Here is a 20,202-nt window from a genome sequence, read left to right on the forward strand (position 1 = left end):
CATCTAAAATCTAATACTATATCTGAATCTGGCCACATAAACAGTTTCTGTGACAATGATCAAATTAAGGGCTGACTATTCAGTTTTAGCTCACCAGAAGGATGTGTCTGTAACTTGTTGTGCTCCAAAAGAACTGTTTCTAATAGCTGGAAATAGGAAGTATACAATTTAGGGATGCTAATAAAAATGAGAGCTCACAATTTATACAGAACTTTGCTATTGTCAAAATGGTTTCATACTCATTTTCTCAGTAAATTCTCACAAGAACCCTGTGAGGGAAGGAAGGAGAGCAAGAAATGTCATCCATTTTTTGTAAGAGGAAATTCACAGAGCTAGTAAGCAGTAAGGCCAAAATTTAAATCCAGGTTGTGAGACTCCTACTTCTCTAAACGTGATAGAGAAAAGTCAAACCCACTTAGAGACCTGAATTATCTTTCTAAATCAGTGGTTTTCAAGGGATCTGGGGGGGGGGGTAGGGTAAGGAGGCGCCCCCTTGGAAGCCATATCAATTTTCCACATGATTCCTGGGATAGAATAAAATGCAAGTCACAAGAAAAACAGCATGTTTATTTTTAAAAGTGCATTTTTCCGATGAAATAACTGTGAAGATCTGCATGGAGGGATATAGAATGAAGTGAGCAGAACCAGGAGAACAATTCTTACAGTGGCAATAGCTTTATAAAGGAAAATAACTTTAAAAGACTTTAGAACTCTGATCAATAAATACAATGATAAATCACGATGTCCGAGGACTAAATAAGAAGTGTACCACCTACCTGCTGCCAGGGAAATGATGGTGTTAAAATGCAGAATGAGACATGCATTGTTAGATATGGCCAATGTGGGAATTTGGTTACGCATATTTATTACAAGGCTTTTATTTTTGTTATTGTTCTATGGAGGAGGGGAAGTGAGAGTGAGAGACAATAAATGCACATAAATTTGAGACGGAGCAGTATGGTAAGATGTTGTGCTAGACTTGAAGTCAGGGTGACCTGGGGGTTCAAATCATGCCTCAGACAGTTCTCAGATGTGTGACCCTTGCTAAATCACTTGACCTCTCTCAGCCTCAGTTTCCTCATCTGTAAATTGGTGATAATAATAGTTCCTAGGACCAAAGGAGATAATTTAAGTGCTTTGCAAATTTAAAGATAATATATAAAGATTAGTTTATATTGTTATTGCCAGAAAAGATTATTGAACGTGAAGCCATGGTAATTGTTATTTACCCCAAAACACCACAAGACTGTTTTTCTATGGTGGTGGTAAATGAACCAGGAGTACTAAAAGTTTAACACATTGAGCAGTGAAGATTCCCAAAAGCATTATGAGGATATATTTTCCAAGCATTAATTTTGTTTTTCAAAGTGCCTAACTCCCTCTTTAATCTAATTTAAATACATTTAATAAATATTTGATGTATAATTTATTATAAATACGTATTCATGCATAAAATATAAAAATTTATTTATAATGAATAAATTTAAATAAATCAGCAACCTAAGAGTAAATAGCTCTTCTGAAGTGCCCTAGTTCTCCTGGTGCCATGGCTAAGTTCCCAGTCACCTGGTCTTGAAATTTTGTTTTGTTTTGTTTTGATTCGTCCCTTTCTTTTTTCTGATATTCAACTTGTTGACAATTCCTGTCGAGTCTGACAATGAAATCTTTCTCAGATGTGTCCCTTTTCCTGTTCTCACTGTCACTGTTCAAGCCCTCAAATTCTCATAGCTTTAGAGTGAGAAAGAACTTCAAAGGTCATTTATTCCCACCCTCTCTTTTTATAAATGAGGAAACTGAGACTGGAGGAGTTGGTTGCCTAAGGTCATGCAGATAATAAGCAGTAGAGAATTCAATCTCAGATCCTCTGACCCCAAACCCAGAGCTCTAATGATTGCATTAATCTCCTAATAGGTGGCCTGTCTCTGGTCTCTGCTCCCTCAGCTTCATCTAAAACTCTAACCACATTACTCCCTGGCTCAGAGGTCTTCAATGATTTCCTAAGGAATGATGTACAAAGTGCCCAATTTGGCTTTCAACCACTATGGGTTCCTATCCGGTCTTTCTGGCCTTGCCTTCCACAGAGCTCCAGTCAAGCTGAACTTTCTCCCTTGAACACACCCACACTTTTCTCCTTCTCTTTTTCTGGTTAGGCTATTCTCTCTTCCTGTAACAAGTCCTCTTGCTTTATCTCAAAATGCTTCCTACCCTTCAGGACCCCGTTCAGATGCTGCCACTTGTCAATGAAGCCCTCGTCTCCCTTATGATTTCTTGCTCCTCTGAACCACCACTATGTTCTGTACCTCTGTGTTGTGTGTATGTATATATCTACATATATGTGTTTGTGCAAATATACATATATGTGTGAATATGTATGTGTATTATGTCATACACACACACACACACACATACACACAAAGTAGGGGTTCAATAAACATTTGAGTTGAAAGACTAAAAGGGTGGTATGATGACTGAAATCCTTGTTGCTTACATTACAAAGGAACTAAGTGGCACAGTAGATAGAACACTGGGCCTGGAGTCAGGAAGACTTGAATTCAAATCCAACCTCAAATACTTACTGTGTGACCCTGGGTAAGCCACTTACCTTCTGTCTGCCTCAGTTTCCTGAATTGTAAAATGAGGATAATAATAGCAGCCAGGGTTGTTGTGAGTATAAAATGAGATGATATTTGTAAAGTACTTTGGAAACCTTAAAACACTATATAATTGTGAGTTATTGTTATTAATTTACAATACATAGCTTGTAAGTAGAATTTTTAGAAATATAAGGCCAGTTAGGTAAGAAATACAGTCCTTCCTAGTCACAACAGGATTCTATGTTTCAGGGGGGAAAATCCCAAACTTTTTGAAAATACATCCTTTGATTATCCTCCCCCATTCAATCTTCACCCCCTAGGGGGATTCTAAATTAGAAAGAGCAACTACTATAAATCTTCAAGTCATTTTCTGAATAGTTCCAGTCCTGAGAAAATTCCAGTTTGTAAAGTGCAAATGCGGGTAAATCTTCCTCTTTCTCTTCCTGTCCTTGGCTTTGAATGTTTTCTCCAATGCTATCCTAAGCTTATTTACACAGTGGTTTTCAACAGGAGGTTATATTGGTTTCTTTCTTCCTTTCTTTCTTTCTTTCTTTCTTTTTTAAGAAAAGTTGTCTTATTCAAAAGAGCTGGGAAGAGTTTTGGTGTTTTAATGCATCACTCAACTGTTCTTCTAATATATGATGTCCAGCTTTAGCAGGAGCCTAACAAGGGGATGAGGAATCTAAATTTCAAAAGACTACTAAACAGATGCAAACATCCCCAGGGTTGTGAAACATTGGTTTAAGTGACAATAAATTAATCACAGCAACTATGTCAACATTCTAAAAAGAAGCATAACTTGGGACACCCCCAGGAAAAGACAGGGAATGTTGCCATCTTCTCTAGCTTCTCAAGAACACATGTTTCTGAACTTAGATTTAATCTTTAAAAAAGAGCTATAGATTTCATAGGGACAACCATAGTCCAGCTGTACTAAGGACAAATAATAGCTAATAATAATAATATTAATCATTAGGTTACACACACAGTAGATTTTCACCTCCATAATCGGTGCATTTGCACAGGGGGAAAAAAGCTAGAAGGGTAGTTAAATAAAATATTCATATTATGCCTCACTTTTTGGTGTTTCATTTTGTTTTTATATATCTTCATTTTAAAGTTAATATGTCCAGGACAATCAAAATCTATAAATGGTCAGGCATCTCTGGACCCTTCAGAGGGTGTGTCTTACCCATCCATCCATCCATCCATCCATCCATCCATCCATCCATCCATCCATCCATCTATCCAACCATCCATCTATTCATCCATCCATCCAAGAAAGGTGTGGGGTAGATAACAGCAAGTACATGGCACTGTGATAATGGCTTTCCAGAGAAATTTAGGGCAGGTAGAGTTTTAGGAACTTACCATCACAATCATTAATCCAGTGCTTTACATAGTTTTTAAAAAATAGAACAGTGCAAACAACGAGAGTCCAAGAGTTGTGAATGAAGAGTCACATCTCTAGGTAGATATTAGAGAAATTTCATCTTTGAGAATCAGGAGTAGAGAGGAAAAAAAAAGTCAGTCATTTAAATGAGCATTTTGGATGAGAAGCCATCTGTCTGCCCATAGCTTTTTAGAATAGGAAAATTCAAGTTGAAGCCATTAATACATTCCTGGGTTGGAGGAAGAGATGCCAGACGTTACTCAGCAAACAATACTGTACTTTCATGTATCTCAGGCTCAGCAAAGCAGCCTCCCTTAAACTAATGATAATATTTAGCAAGGTTGAAGATAAACGTTGGTTTCACCAAGCTCTTATGAAGTCATGATAACCCCCCCCCCCCCCCCCCCCCCGTTACCTTCTTCTGTCTCAGGTATTTTTATCTGTCAGCACAGAGGGGATCAGGTGAATTAAGATAACAAAAAGGACTTATGTTGGGCCTGAATATCAATTGGACTGTAAATCAGTGCTATGGACTAATTTACATAATATAGTGCTTGAGGAACAAACACTAAAACCTCCCAAATGTGAACTTCTATAATTCAAAATTTGTAATCAGTTGACAAAGGGCTCAACCAAGGTTCACTTTTCTTTAGCAAGCTCTTTTATGAAAGAAAGTGCAATTAATTAGCAAATACCAGGCAAGAAGTGCAATGTTTAAATATTTAAGAGACGAAAGCTTTCACATTCTACTTCCAATATCTTTAGATACTTGGGAAGCACCTATTCAAACACAATACCTAATTTCAAATCATTCTTTTATTTACATGTTGTTAAAATTTAAATGCAATTTAAACTTACATTTAAAATTTAATTTAAATTTACCTTAAGTTTATTTATTTATCTTTTTTATTTATTAAAGTAGCTCTCCTAAGGAGTCTACAAAGCAACATTTGTTTCATTTACAATGGGTACTATAATTCTTGTTTATCCATGGGCTATTAAACTAATGGATTAATTCAATATTAACAATAGTAGTTGTCTAACGTCCAATGTTCAGTATGAATTAAGAAACTAGAAAATATTCATAGAATCATAGAATTCAAGAACTGAAAGAGACCATTGAAGTAATCAAGTCTAGCTCTTTCCCCTGTTGAGCCTGAACTTCTTCATTAAGGAGCCATTGATTAATGTGCTCATTTCCCTTACTGTCCCCACGTCCCTCTCCCTTAGGGCACCACTCTCCTTAAACAAGTCCTCCCTGATAAAATAATGAAAAGAATAACAGCTCACATTGATACAGTGCTTTAGTTTACCGAATGCTTTGCATATATTATCTCATTTGATCCTCCCAATAACCCTGTGAGTTAAGTACTGAAGGTACTGTTACCATCCCCATTTTATGTGTTAGGAAAGTGAGCCGCAAAGATTTAGTGACTTGCTCATGTCATACAAGTAGTAGGTGTCAAAGTTAGGATTCAGACTCAGGTCTTTTCAGTCCCCAAGTCCAGCCTTCATTTACCTACAGCACATATCCACTAGTCCTTTTTATATCCATCAAGTTATATCCATGAGTTCTTTTTAAACAAAGCTCATAAGAAGAAAGTTTTAAACCTTCATGGGAAAATGTGATATGTTCTCCACTTTCTCTCTTCCTTTATCCTTTATCTCAGTCCCTTCCCTGACCTCTGATTGATTTTTTAGATATATTAAAAAAAAAAACTAAAAATAAGGAAAATTTCTCTGGGTAGAATGACCAATTTTCCATTAAAGACAAAATTAGGTCAAAGTTGATTTCCTTCAATCTAACTCATTAAATACTGATTGTGAAAAAAGTTTAATAAGTAAAAGTAGCTCAATGTTAATAAAACTACATAATTAAGTACAAATGGAGCAATAAGACAGGCTGATATGTAATAAAAACATTGTTTAAGAACTATGCATAACCTTCCCACTACTCTATGCCAATAAACACATAGCTTAGCTACTGTACAGCTTTATCTCTACCTTGAAATACCCTGTAATAAAAAAAAAGGTTACAAGAAACAAACTAAACACATAAGAAATCTATTAAGTAAGGCTTGTATACACTGGACTTGCTCCAATAAACTGGCTATGTGATGATTAGGGCAGGGAATGATTCACTTCCTTCTTTCTTAGTTCCCAAAAAGAGTCCACCAGAGGAATCGGGGAGAATCCGAGTTTGTGAATAGGGAGCTCGTTATGACTCTTACCCAGGGCAGCCCCAACTGAGATGTCTCATATTTGAGATGCCACGGAAGTGTGTTTGGAAGCAAAGTTTGGGTCAGGAAAGAGAAAAGGAACATGAAAAGGAGGAAGGAGACAGAAGTAGCAGAATTAAGACAATTATTCCAAATGCACCCTACCTCACTATTCTTGACCTTGCACCCAACATTTCTATGTACTGAATGTACCTCTTTGAGTTACAGTTTCTCATTCAACAAATCTCATAGACTAGATGATATCCACAGTTACCTTCCACTCTCATATTCTATGCCTCTGTGATTGTTTTTCCTTGATTGTGCTGAGATTGGATATGTGACCATGGCAGTGGATAAGATGAGCACAGGTGGATAGCACAGGAATAAGTAGCTACTTTTTCATGATCTGTGCTGTAATAATAGTGTCGGGAATGCTCAGGCTCAGAACAAGCTGAGGCTGGCAATGATTGCTAAGGATAGCAAAAATGGCTTTTGAAGCTATACTGGGGATGGGAGGAAGGGAGAAGGGTTGAGACAGGAAGATCAAAGAAAGCCAGAACAGCTATCACTATCTTAAAAATAACCTATCATCAAAGTATAACAAGAAGCAAATTGAGTTCATGAATGGAACAATGAATGGCTGGTGGCACAATTAAACTATTTTCTTTTTGTTTTTGACACCAATTAGAATTTAGGATTGGGAAAGAAATAATAAAGATGGTTAACAGAGAGATGAAACCCAAGATAAAGTGAGGGAATAGTAAGAAATCATCCCTAGCTGCCCTCAACAAGTTCAAATCCTAGGATAGTAAAAGAATTGGTGTTGTGAGGGGACAACAAAATCAGTATGAATTAATGTTGTTTAGCCATCTACATTCAGTGCTTCTACTTTCTCTCCTTTTCATGGAAGCCCGTTGCAATCTAGTTTTCAACCTAATCACTTAGTTGAAACTCCTCACATCAAACTTGCCAAAGTTTGCTTAAAAATTGTCACATATAATGTTATTTTCTTAGTCCTCGTCTTTCTTGACTTCTCTGTGTAGCTCAGTACTGTCAGCCATCTTCTACTGCATACTCCCTCCTCCTCCACCTCCTTCTCCTCTTTGGGTTTTCATGACTTCACCTTCTCTTGGTTTTCCTCTTTTGAATTCTCCTTCTCAGTTTTCTTTCTTAAATCTTACATCTATATCATGTCCATTAACTGTGGTGGTCTACCAAGTCTCTGTTCTGTGCCCTCTTCTCTTTTCCCTCATCATTTCTTGCTTGATGACACCATCAACTACTTTGCATTAAAATCATTTTTATGAAAATGATTTCTAGATCTTTGTCATCAGCCCTAATCTCTCTTCTGAGCTATGGTCATGCAAACTGAATTACTTATTGGATGTCCCCATAGGCATCTTAAACTCAACATGTCCAAAACAAAACTCATTATCTCTCCTCCCAAACCTTCCCTCTTTTCAACTTCTCTATTACTGTCAAAGGCACCACCATTTTCTTAGCCACTCAGATTCACAACCTGATTGCCATCTTGAATTCTTCACTCTTACTCACGCCCCACCCATATCCAATCAGTTGCCAAATCTTGCCATTTCTTTCTCTACATCATCTCTCACAAATGACCCCTTCTCTACACTCCCATAGGCACCATACTAGTTCAAGCCCTCACCATCTCTTGCCTGAGTTATCACAAAAGCCTTCTCATCAGATTCCCTGTCTCAAGTATCTCTCCACTACAATATATCTCAACACAGCTACCAATGTAGCTTTCCTCAAGTGTAAGACTGATCAAGTCAACCCTGCACCCTCAGAATAAACTAATGACTCCTTCCTACCTATAGGTAAGAATATATATAAACTATTCTGTTTGGCATGTATAGCTCTTCACAATCTGTCAGCTTTCCATCTTTCCAATCTTATACTTTATTCCCCTTCACAAACTTGATGGTACAGTATTACAGTCCTGCTTATTATTCCTCTCACACAATGTTCCATTTCCAGGCTTCATGCCTTTGCAGAGGCTATTAACCATTTTGGGATGCCCTCCCTCCTAATTTCTGACTGTTGGAATCCCTGGCTTCCTTCAAGTCTCAGCTGCTGCCTATCCTGCCTTTCCCAGTTCCCCACAGCTGCTACTCCCTTTTCCTTTCAGATTATCTCCCATTTACTCTGCATGCATCTTCTATTTATGGGCAGCTAGGTGGTACAGTGTATAGAGTGCCAGGCTGGAGTCAGGAAGACTCATATTCTTGAGTTCAAATCTGACCTCAGATACTTATTAGTTGTGTCATCTTGTAAAAGTCACTTAACCCTGTTTGCCTCAGTTTCCTTATCTGTAAAATGAACTAGAGAAGGAAATGGCAAACTACTCCAGTATCTTTGTCAAGAAAACCCCAAATGGGGTCACAAAGAGTAGGACACGACTGAAAAATTACTTAACACACACACTTAACATCTTCTATGTATCTATTTGTGTATATGTTGTCTCCTTGTTAAAAAAAATAAGCTGCTTGAGGGCAAGGACCATTTTTTTCTTTTTCTTTGTATCCCCAGTGCTTAGTGCAGCACCTGGCACATTGTAGAGCTTACTGATTGATTGTTAATTGCTTGCATGATTGAGGGCAACGCCCCCCCAAAAAAACCTAAAGAGGTCTGAGGATGTGAAGTGTTCAGAACAAGAGCAGTATTCACCTTGTACCCTGCTCTGCCCTCTCTGAGTACTGTGCTGAATTCTAAATGCTTTATATTAGAAAGGACATTAACAACTGGGATTGTGCCTAGAGAAGAGTGAAAGGGCTGGACACCCCTTCACATTGAAGAAAGGTCTATTGAAGAAAATGAGAATGTTTCATCTGTGGAAAAAAAGGGAAGAAGAGAGCAGTTTTCAAGTGTTTGAAAGATTCTCGATTAGAAGATGTTTTTCTAGGACTCCAAGAACAGAAATTAGAGCAAAAGGAGGAGCTATAAAGAGACAGATTTAAGCTTAAGGGGAAGAAAAAATATTCCTTAATGATGACTACTGTGCTCAAGTGAAATGGGCCACTTTGAGAAGTAGTGAGTTCCCCTATCAATGGAGTAAAGGGTACATGACCACTTGTCAGGGATGCCATGACAACCTCTGAGTTCTCGTCTGGTTCTGAGAATCAATGGGAGGACTCTTGTTCCACTGTGGGAATCACCTCTCTTTCTACCTGAACCTTCCCTTCTTCCACTTTCTGGCTCCATCTCCAAAGCTCTCTTTGGGGTTGGGGTGGTCCAGAACTGCTCCTGGCTTAGAAGTGCCATCTGCACAGCTCTCTAGCCTTTACCCCACCCACTTTATGACACTGATGGCCATGTATAGATATGACCTTGGTTACCTTGGAAAACCTGGAGGCATGCAAAAAGGGAGAGCTCTGTTCCCTCAGTGACTCCAATGACTATGCTATTGCTTGCTGAACTTGTAGGACAGAAATGAGCAGATTGTTGACTGGTATATGGGCCTTTTTAATCTCTGCTTAGTGGCTATCTCTCTGGATATCACCACACTTTATTAAAAATACGGTAATGAAATGACCCTTCCATTATTACTGGTGAAAATCATATGGGATTATAGCTTTATATGTACATGTAATATGTTCATGGAATTGTAAACAGGACTGAAGATCTGCAGCTAATGGGGACCCAGAGGCCATGTTGTCCAACTCCCTCATTTTACAGTTGAGGAAATGGAGGCTCAAAGAGAATGAGGTCACATAATTAGTAAGTGGCAGAGACAGAATTTGATCCCAGGTTCTCTGATGCCAGAACCAGTGTTCTTGGCACTGTGACACCTAGAACTTAGCATAGTGTTTGACACATTGTAGGCCCTTAATAAATGTGGATTGATTGACTTGTCAGGAGCTCCGTGTAAACACTTGCCTTATGGGGTTGGGAGTGGTGGTGTTGGAGAGGGGTGTCAGGTACAGTTCATTAAGCTGGGTTTAGGAAATTGATTAGAGCTAGCAGGTAGACTGAGATTGGTATGTGACATGTCACTGGATCTAGGAGCTGTCAGTCAAGCCTAATCTGTGTAATGCGCATGAAGCTTAATAAACGCTTGTTGACTTGATACCAGAACTCAATGAGATATGGTGATAGAGGAACTAGTTGTGCTGCAAAAAAGGAATAAGGAAGTAAGTTGGGGATGGAACCAGAGAGAGGCAAGATCAGGGTCTTCTGAAGCAGCATATTATTTGCCCATAAGGCCAGGCCAGATTTAAATCCTGGATTGATGGGATAGGATTAGTTACTCAAAAAAAATAGGCCTTCCATCCTTATTTGAGCTAGAGATGCCTTAAGCTTAGATTGCTCAACAATCCATCAATTCTGCACTCTATAAATTTGTTTTAAAGGTCTGTACGAGCAATAAACAAATGACCCCAGGGTTAGCACCCCGGTGCAGAAATGACTCTGGCCTTGATGTAGGATGTGGCTTTGAGAGCTGGTTCTCTTCCTGTCTGCCTGGGGATGTATCTTTGGAGACAATTCTCTTTTTTCACATCCTCTATGGTTTTCCTTAGCAACATTTAGGAAGCAACAAATGTTTAAGCATTATGTGTCAACTCTTATTTCTGGCCCAGTTTTAAAAGGTTAGAAACTGCCTATTGTCACTATCATCGGATGCCTAGCATTTGCACTACTCCCTTATCCAAAACTCACTTTGCTTGGCTCAAAAATTCTCCAGTTAAGAGATTCTATTCTGTCTTATCTCTTCTCTCCCAATCAGGAACATAGAAAGCCTCTGTTATGGCCAAAGGAGGTAGACTTACGCAGGTTTCTTGCTGAATGCACTGTAAGATCCTCTTGGCAGGAACAAGGAAATCAATCAGGCAACGCAGACCATCTCCTCCATACAGCTTTTCAACAATAGTGAAAAGCTGCCACAGGACAGTGGCAGCTGTTGCCTCAAAGGGAGGATACAGTGCAGAGAGTGTGTTCTGAATGTAGGTGTCAAGGGATTCAGAGTCCTGTGGAAAAAAAATGAACAGTTGTCAGAGACATTCAAATATATAACTTTCAACAAAGCATGAGGAACCCCTTAATGATGGTGCTATTGGAGGATCCTGCCCTCCAGGCTGCCTGAGTAATGTTAGGCTTTTACCCTGTAGACAAATCTTATAATACTGAACCACATTCAATGGTTTTATCCTTCTGAGATTCACTGCTCTGTTATACTCAAAATAAGTTGTCAATCACCCAAAAGTACATCATAGAAGGACTCTTTCTCTCCAAGATGGAGAGTTTTAAATGCCAAAGTGGAGTTTAATGTTTACAGAAACCTTTACAAAGCACCCAATGCCACTGTAGCAACATATTTCGAACAAAGATTTCGTTAGTTTGTATTCGTTCGTTAAATATTTATTCGACTCCAAAGTAGAGAAGGAAAGAAATTGTCTATGTATCCATACACTGATTACAGTTCCCTGTATAACCGTCTAGCTCCCATCTATGTCTCCACAAATTATTCTGTTGTAAATGAGCTGGAATATGTTTGCCTTAGTCAGATTTCATTCATTCATTCAGTGCTTATTAAGCCACTTTTATTATTTTTTTGGGAGGGGGTTGGATCTGTGATTTCTTTGGTATAGAAAGAGCCCTCTAAAGCACCTCCCTCTGCCAGAGCATATGAGTACCTGTTCTGCAACTTAACTGTGTTAGAGAGTTTCCTATACTGCTAAGAAGTTAAGTGACTTGCCCACACTGTCGGCATATGTCAGAGGTGAGACTCAACCCACGTCTTCCTGACTCCAGGGTCAATTCTCTATCCACTAGGATATAATGCTTATAGGAAAAACAGTGTGGCATAGTGGAAAGGCTCTGGGGTTAGAATTAGGAGTGCTGGAATTCAGCCCTGGTTCTGTTACCAACAAGCTATGTGATTTCTGGCAAATTACCCTATTTTGTTGTTGTTCAGTTGTTTTTCAGTCGTGTCTGACTCTTCATGACCCCATTTTGGGGTTTTCTTGGCAGAGATACTGGAGTGATTTTCCATTTCCTTCTCCATCTCATTTTACAGATGAGGAAACTGAGGCAAACAGGGTTAAGTGACTTGCCCAAGGTCACACAGCTAGTAAGTTGTCTGAGACTAGATTTGAACTCAGGAAGATGAGTCTTCCTGACTTCAGCCCTAAACCATTGCATCACCTCTCTGCCCACAAATTACTATATTTCTCTCAGTTTATTCTTCTCCAAAATTAGGTTAGATTAGATAACCTCTAAAGTCTTTTGGAGAGAGAAAGTTCCTAGGATTTAAGGATTCATTTTCTTAATGCTGCTGAAGAAGAGTAACCTAGCTCTTAGGTAGGGCAGGGGGAACAATTTTATGGATAGCAGATAGATTTCAGTTGCAGTGGGGACTGATCACTCTCAAAAATAACATTATTGTTGAAGTAGACAGTAGGCATAGTTCATTAAGGTCACATAATTCTTTTCATAGCAATTTGTTGTAGTAGGGTTTTTTTTGCCTGTAATGAGGGAATGCTGCTTTCCCAAAATTACAATATGATTTTAAAAGTGCTATTTTTAGAGTAGACATTTCCTGAGGAAATACCACAAGATATATTTTTGTTGGAAAAGAAATGAAAGACTAGAAAGCACTGTTTAAAAAAATCCAGGGGATCAAAAATGAGAAATCAAAATTTAAAAACAAGTGTTCCCCATCTGAATTTTTGTAAAGAAAATTTTTTTAGGGAAAGTAAAGAGGGGTCATGTATGAAATAAAAATTCACTGCTCACTAGATGACTGGCCCAGCTTCCAGTCTGAGATATAAGGAAGAGCCTTTTGGCTCAGACAGAAACCAGTACAGAGACAGGATGATCTTAGAAGAGAGATATAGCAGAATTCCAGGGGAATAAAGACGATCTCAGAAAAGCTCAAAAATGGATGAATATTTATTTCAAATACTAGATCAGGGTCCCTTATTCTCCATAAAGCATGAGCAGACTCATTCTAGCTGCTCATCTGGACTATAGAATGTTCCTAAAGAAACAGATCTTCCCATTTCTCTCATTAACCCCAATAATACCAGGTTTATAAAGACTGAGCAATCTGTTCAGAATTAATTTAGCTTGACTATGCATGTTTGGCACAAGGGTTTTGTTTTTCTTTTTCTTTTTTCAATGAGGGAAAGGAGAGGAGGAAATAAAATTAAGGTTTGTTACTTGAATAAAATTTAATAAACACAAAAGAACTGGAATTCTAAGGAACTATCCACTTATAATGTTTCCTTCAATATTGTTTTTCAAACTTCTAGTGTTAAGTTTTAGTATTAAAACTAAGAGTTGGAAACAAGGAAAAAGAAAGAAAGAAAGACTGGAGAAAACCCCCCAGAGGAGTATGGCAATGAAGGAATATTGACCTAACAGAGTTGACAGCAGGTAAGAGTGTTCATTTTTATTTGGGGAATGATATTATAATTGATATAGACAATTTATCTGCAATGTCCCAAGGTCTCTGGGTAAGTGCAAAGTAGTATGAGAAAATGAAAATATCAAATCTCAATGAAATGGGCAAGGAGCAATTCCCCACTAGCTTTGGATTCAGTCTTCCAAAAGGTTAAGAAAAACAGAATTCTAAGAACCCAGAGACCCTTGTGTTCTCTTCTCTGAGATTAGGGCTTTCATTCTCTACTAGAGCCTTGTTTTTGCATGATTCTGGAACATCAGGGACTCAATGTCAGACAAGTCTGTGTTGGATATTGAACAAGGCACTTTATTATTGGAACAACCAGCCATGCATGTGATCATAACATTGTTTTGCCAATAACATCGTCCCATGGCACAGACCTTGAGCACTGCAATATGGCAATGCTCCTGCCAACATTCATAAGAATATGTCTCTGTGTGCCTTGGAACAAAAAAGACCCACACCCCACCCCACCCCACCAACCTGCACTTCAATATGTCAAAGAGTCCTATCCATGATTTCTCTGGGTGAAATCTAGAGTCAGAATTTTATACTGCACCCACAGAGCCTCCCTTAATGTCAAAGGTGAAGTCTCTGTTATTAATTACCTTTCCACAAATATCTTATCATCCAAATCAGGCATCATTACAGCTCATGTGCTGTCAGATTTCTAAAAGTCCAACTATATGAAAATCTTGCCTTAGAAAAAATGTAAATGAAGACTTATCATGCATTTTCCAAGGTATTCTTGGCTTTGCAAAACATTAGACTTCCTATTTCCTTTTAACAGTGAGTGCTAGTGCATTCAAGTGATTCAATCTACTAAAATTTAATCCAACCACAGGCTTTTAAGAGCACATCTATTGTTTCGAGAAGAGGTATCAAGCACTGAATGAAACAGTCCTGAGTGCAGGCTGAACCCAATTAAAATGTAATTGGGAAATATTTAACAAACTAAATAAAAATACAGTCAAACATAGATAATATTATATTTTAAAACTAAGTCAATATGTGACAGCCAGGATCCTAATCTTATTATTAATGGTCCCCATTTCTATTTGTCCTAAAGTAAGGCATACCTTTTGTAGGCATCAGAAAATATATAAAGTGGAGGTAAAAGTGTTTGGAGGGGAGCAAGCTAACTCGAGAAATCAAGGACAGAATAATGGTAAGGGTAGTGAAAATAGGAGAAGGTTATTCAGGTAAAAGCAGAGGTAGTAAACCTGATGAGGTGACGATTTTTTTTTTTGGTAAATAACATTTTGTTTTTTTCCAATTACATGTAAAGATAGTTTTCAACATTCATTTTTTTATAAGATTTTGAGTTTCAAATTTTTTCTCCCTCCCCTCCCATCCTTTTCCCCAAGACAGCAAGCAATCTGATATAGATTATACATGTATAATCACATAAACATATTTTCACATTAGTCATATTGTGAAAGAAGAAACAGAACAAAAAAGGAAAACCAGAGAAAAAAAACAAAAAAAAGTGAAAATAGTATGCTTTGATCTGCATTCAGATTCCATAGCTCTTTCTCTGGATATGGACATATTCCGTCATGAGTCTTTTGGAATTGTCTTGGATCATTGTATTAATGAGAAGAGCTAAGTCAATCATAGTCGATCATCACACAATGTTGCTGTTACTGTGTACAATGTCTTCCTGGTTCTGCTCACTTTATTCAGCATCAGTTCATGTAAATCTTGGTAAAGAAATTTTTTAAGCTCCTAAGCAGGGGCATAGGTGAGTTGTTTACGCAACCATATTCTGATCTACCAATGAATTAGAAAATGGCCATGATTTTACTCCCTTTCTAGACTAACCACTCTGTCTGTCCAACTAGAGCTAGGTTGCCTGGTAAGGAGATTCAGTGATCTTTATTGTTGTTGTTGCTTAGTCATTTCAATCATGTTTGACTTTTCATGACCCCATTTGGGGTTTTCTTGACAAAGATACTGGAATGATTTGCCATTTCCTTCTCCAGCTTATTTTACAGATGAGGAAACTGAGGCAAGCAGGTTAAGTGACTTGCCCAGGGTCACATAGCTAGTAAGTGTTTGAAGGCAAATTTGAACTCAAGTCTTCCTGCTTCCGAGCTTGGCACTCTATCCACTGTGCCACTTAGCTGCCTCACATTAGTGTGAAGATAGTAGTTGTATTTATCAATCATTGCTTCACTTACTCTTGGGTTGCAGACTTATTTTTATATGTTTTTTAGAATAAGAGACCTTCTTGGTCTGGGCTTCTAGAAGATGGCTTTAAAAAATAAATCATTCTATTATGATGAACTGATGCTAGGACTCATCCAGTGATCTTTCCAGAGGGACTGGAACTTAGATAAATCAATCTATGTCTCCACTTTTGCTTCTATCAAACAGCTGTTGTAACATTTGCCTGCCAACCTCACAAGGTCATTGTAAGGATCAAGTGAAATGGTAGACATCAAAAGTGCTTTAAAAATACAAAGCACCAATGTAAATGTGAGGCATCATTATTAGATGGAGCCTTTCTCTCAGACCTATGAAGAACACTCTGTTTTGCAATTCTCTAATGCACTTGTAGGACACTGTGCACTATAATGATCTGGTTTTGTGCCTTATCCCTCTATGACACTGCGTTCCATGACATTTACTCGTCATGTGTCCCGTGGGAAACATTACTTAACTCCATGAACCTCAGCGCTTCTTCTATAAAATAGAGATACAAATAACTTGTGGGTCATAACAGCGTTGATCTAGACCTGGAAGGGACTTCTGAGACCGTGTAATTCAACTCCCTTATTTTACGGCTGAAGAAATTGAGAGACCCACTTCACTTCCCTTCTTGCCCAAGGTCACACATGAAGTATCACGGGTGGGATCTGAAACTAAGTCCTCTGATTCCAAGCCACGTCCAATTTCTCCCGTAGTGGGTTATTGAGAGAACCAAATGACATGGTTGTTGTGCTTGAAGAAATGGGAAATATGTCAAATGAAGGAACATATTAGTCAGGAGGCATTTATTAAGCACCTACTATGTGCCAGGCACTGTGTGAGGTGTTGAGAATATAAAGACAAAAATGAAACAAACCCTGTCCTCGAGGAGCTTATGTTCTTTTGTGGGGAGACTATCTATCTAGATATCTATACTCACATACATAGAGATGTACGTAATTATGTATATAAACACATCCCCACTTACATATATGCATATGTTATATATATATTTATATGCATGTGAGTATATAAATACAAAATAAACACCAGGAAACTTTTTTGGGGAGAGGCAATGGAAGCTCTAGTTTTTACAGCAATCAGGAAATACCTCCCATAGAAGGTGGCGTTTAAATGGTCCTCTGAAGGAAGCCAGGGAGTTGAAGAGGCAGAGAGATGCATTCCAGGCAAAAGGGGACAGGTTGTACAAAGACACAGAGATAGGAGATGGAATATCATGCAGGAGGAACATCAGGAAAGTCAGTTTAGCTGGATAATAGCATGTATGAAGTGGAGTAATAAACAATAAGTCTGGAAAAGGGATTTGAATCCAAGTTGTGATGGGCTTAAATAGAGGAGCTTGTATTTGTTCCAGTGGTATTAAGAAGTAGGATTTATTTATTGTGGCTTATCCTCCTATTACAGGGCAGCTAAGGTGGAGCAATAGATAAGAGTGCCAGGCCTGGAATCAGGAAGACCTGGGTTCAAATCTGGCCTCAGATACTTACTAGCTATGTGACCTTGGACAAGTCAATTAACTCTGTTTGCCTCAGTTTCCTCATCTGTAAAATGAGCTGGAGAAGGAAATGGCAAACCACTCCAGTATCTTTGAAAAGAAAACCCCAAAAGGGGTCACAAAGAATCAGATATGACTGAAATGACTGAACAACAAATCTTCTTACTACGCTAAATTCCACAACACTTACTAGCTTTGTGTTCAGCGGAAAAATCACTTAAGTCTCTGAAGCTCAAACTCAAGAAACCAGTAGGAAGGTAACACTGTCAGGTCTGAGTTTTAGGAAAATCAGCTCAGCTGCTCTGTAGAGGGTGGTATGTGTGTAAATCACTGTGCAAATTCTAAGGCACAATTGATGTCAGTTGATGATGATGATGATAATGATGATGATGATGGTGATGATGATGACAAGAACTGAACTTTATCTAAACTTTGCATCTCTCCCAGGGTCTAGCACAGCACTTTTCACACAATGTTTTCTGAATGGATGACATTCTGAGTTTTCCAAGTGACCTGAAAACATATATTCCCCTGCACAGGTGACCAAGATTTCTCACCACACCATCTACTACGACTTGGTTTTCCTGGGAGTGTGGGTTTTGTGAAGGGAAGATGAACTTTCTGATCAGCTAGGCAGACTGTATGGTATTGATTTCCACCAGCAACTGCGACTTGTTTATGCCTCTGTTTGCCTTGAAGCTTCTGGGAATGTTTGTTGAGGCTGTCTCCTAGAGAAAATTAATATTCTGTTCTTCTGACAAAGATAATTGCTTTTAAACAAGCTCAATCTCAATTGAGTCTGTCATAGATGAAGTAGAAAACAGAATCGTGATTTGATTTCCTTCTCAGAACATCTGTTGCCCAGCCTGAACCAGCCTGCTTTGAAGGAAGGCTGGTGAACCAGACCAGCCAGAGAGAGAAGGCTGGGAAACTGAGGAAGGCAAAAAAAAGAGGGAAACAAGCCTCTCAGGAGTCTGAAAGGGAATATCAGAGCAACATGTTATAAGGAAAGCAGTACAGGTGTAGGAAAAAACATTCAATTTATAGTTAGAGGACCTGGGTTTGAGCCTTATCTACTCCTACTTTGTTATTGTGCAGTCTTTTCAGTTGTGTCTGACTCTTCGTGACCCCATTTGGGATTTTCTTGGCAAAGAAACTGGAGTGGTTTGCTATTTTCTTCTCCAGATTATTTTACAGATGAGGAATCTGAAACAAACAGGGTTAAATGACTTGCCCAAGGTCACACAGTGAGTCTTCCTTACTGCAGGCTCAAGCACTCTACCCACTACGCCACCTAGCTGCCCCAACTGAGGCAAGCAGGGTTAAGTGACTTGCCCAGGGTCACACAGCTAGTGTCTGAGGCTGAATTTGAACTCAGGAAGATGAATTTTCCTGACTCCAGGCCTGGCACTCTATCCACTTCTCCACTTACTTATCAGCTGCTTAAGTTTAGGGCCATCACATTTCTTGGGGCCTTAGTTTCCTTATCTGGAAAATGAGGGGGTTGAACTTGAATCAGGGATTCTTAACATTTTTTTTTTATCATGGACCCCCTTTAGCAGTCTAAAGAAGCTTATGGACCCCTTCTCAAAATGATGTTTTTAAATGCATAAAATAAAGTACCAAAATACAAAAAAAAACCCCAAAACCCAACCCAGCTATTTTGAAATACAGTGGTCAAAAAATTTTTTTTAAAGAACAGCACAAAGCCATGTTAATTACCCTGGATTAGATGCTTTCTAAGGTCTCTTCAAGCTCTAAATCCTATGATTATTCCAGGAAGACCTGGCTTTCTCCTCTTCTTCTTGTGCCAACGGTACAGGAGTGGGTCAAGTCAGTTGTACTTCTGCACTATTAACCCAGCACTATTACTGTTTCTCCTTTTTAAAAGTCCATGCCTTCTAGCTATACTACTCTCTTCAAATCAAGGGTTTAGCAGATGACCTCTACTGTCCCTTGTATCTCTAACTTCATGATCCTAGGTCCACAGACAAGGGTACCATTAGTGTCTTGCCTGGGACCACCTCTGCTGTTGACCTTTAAAGGGTCTCTTGCTTCTGGGTAAGGAGAACCTCTATGATGGGGGCAAAGTACTGTTTTAATTTATTTATTTTTAGTTTTCAACATTCACTTCCACAAGATTTTGAGTTCCAAATTTTCTCCCCATCCCATCTCTCCCCCCACCCCAAGATGGCACGCATCCTGAGTACCCCTTCTCCTAATCTGCCCTCCCTTCTATCTCTCCTCCCCTTCTCTTATCCCCTTCCCCTTCAATTTTCCTGTAGAGCAGGATAGATTTCTATACTGTATATCTTATTTCCCAATTGCATGTGAAAACAATTTTCAACATTTGTTAAAATTTTGGGTTCCAAATTTTCTCCCTTCCTCCCTCCCCACCCACCCTCATTGAGATGGCAAGTGACTAGATTCAGGTTATACATGTGTCATCAGAGGCAAAGTACTGTTCAGAGGAACCAGGGGTACCTCTTTAATGCCTGTTTCTGTCAATAGACTCAAAGGTTTAGTAGGCCAGAGTGCAAGTCTACCTTGCTTTAAGCAAAATGTGTATGTATGTAGATAGATAGATAGATAGATAGATAGGCAGACAGACAGACAGACAATAGATAGATAAGAAAATAATCACTCATCTTGGGCAAAGATTTATCATAGAATTTCAGAGCTGGAAGGGTTCAGAGACATAGTTTACATCAACCACTTTATTTTACGGAGGAGCAACTAAACACAGACAGATTAATTGAATAACCCAATGTCACAAAGCTAATTAGATCTAAATTATAAGTCCTCTTGAAAACAGAGTTCCTCTATTTATGTTTCAGTGTAGCCCTATTTTTTTCCCTTCA

General features: G+C 38.6%; 1 protein-coding gene across 2 annotated transcripts in view; it reads right to left on the reverse strand.

The window, feature by feature from the left end:
* The window catches only part of PLEKHG4B (pleckstrin homology and RhoGEF domain containing G4B), a 192,847-nt gene that overhangs the window by 114,109 nt on the left and 58,536 nt on the right, over nt 1-20,202 (reverse strand). For both annotated transcript variants that reach the window (XM_027869104.1, XM_027869103.1), the window contains exon 2: nt 10,997-11,194. In XM_027869104.1, the coding sequence (XP_027724905.1) occupies nt 10,997-11,194 (198 nt within the window). The remainder of the gene's footprint in view (nt 1-10,996; nt 11,195-20,202) is intronic.

Source organism: Vombatus ursinus, unplaced genomic scaffold (assembly GCF_900497805.2).
Source record: "Vombatus ursinus unplaced genomic scaffold, bare-nosed wombat genome assembly UNPS02014791.1, whole genome shotgun sequence".
NCBI lineage: Eukaryota > Metazoa > Chordata > Mammalia > Diprotodontia > Vombatidae > Vombatus > Vombatus ursinus.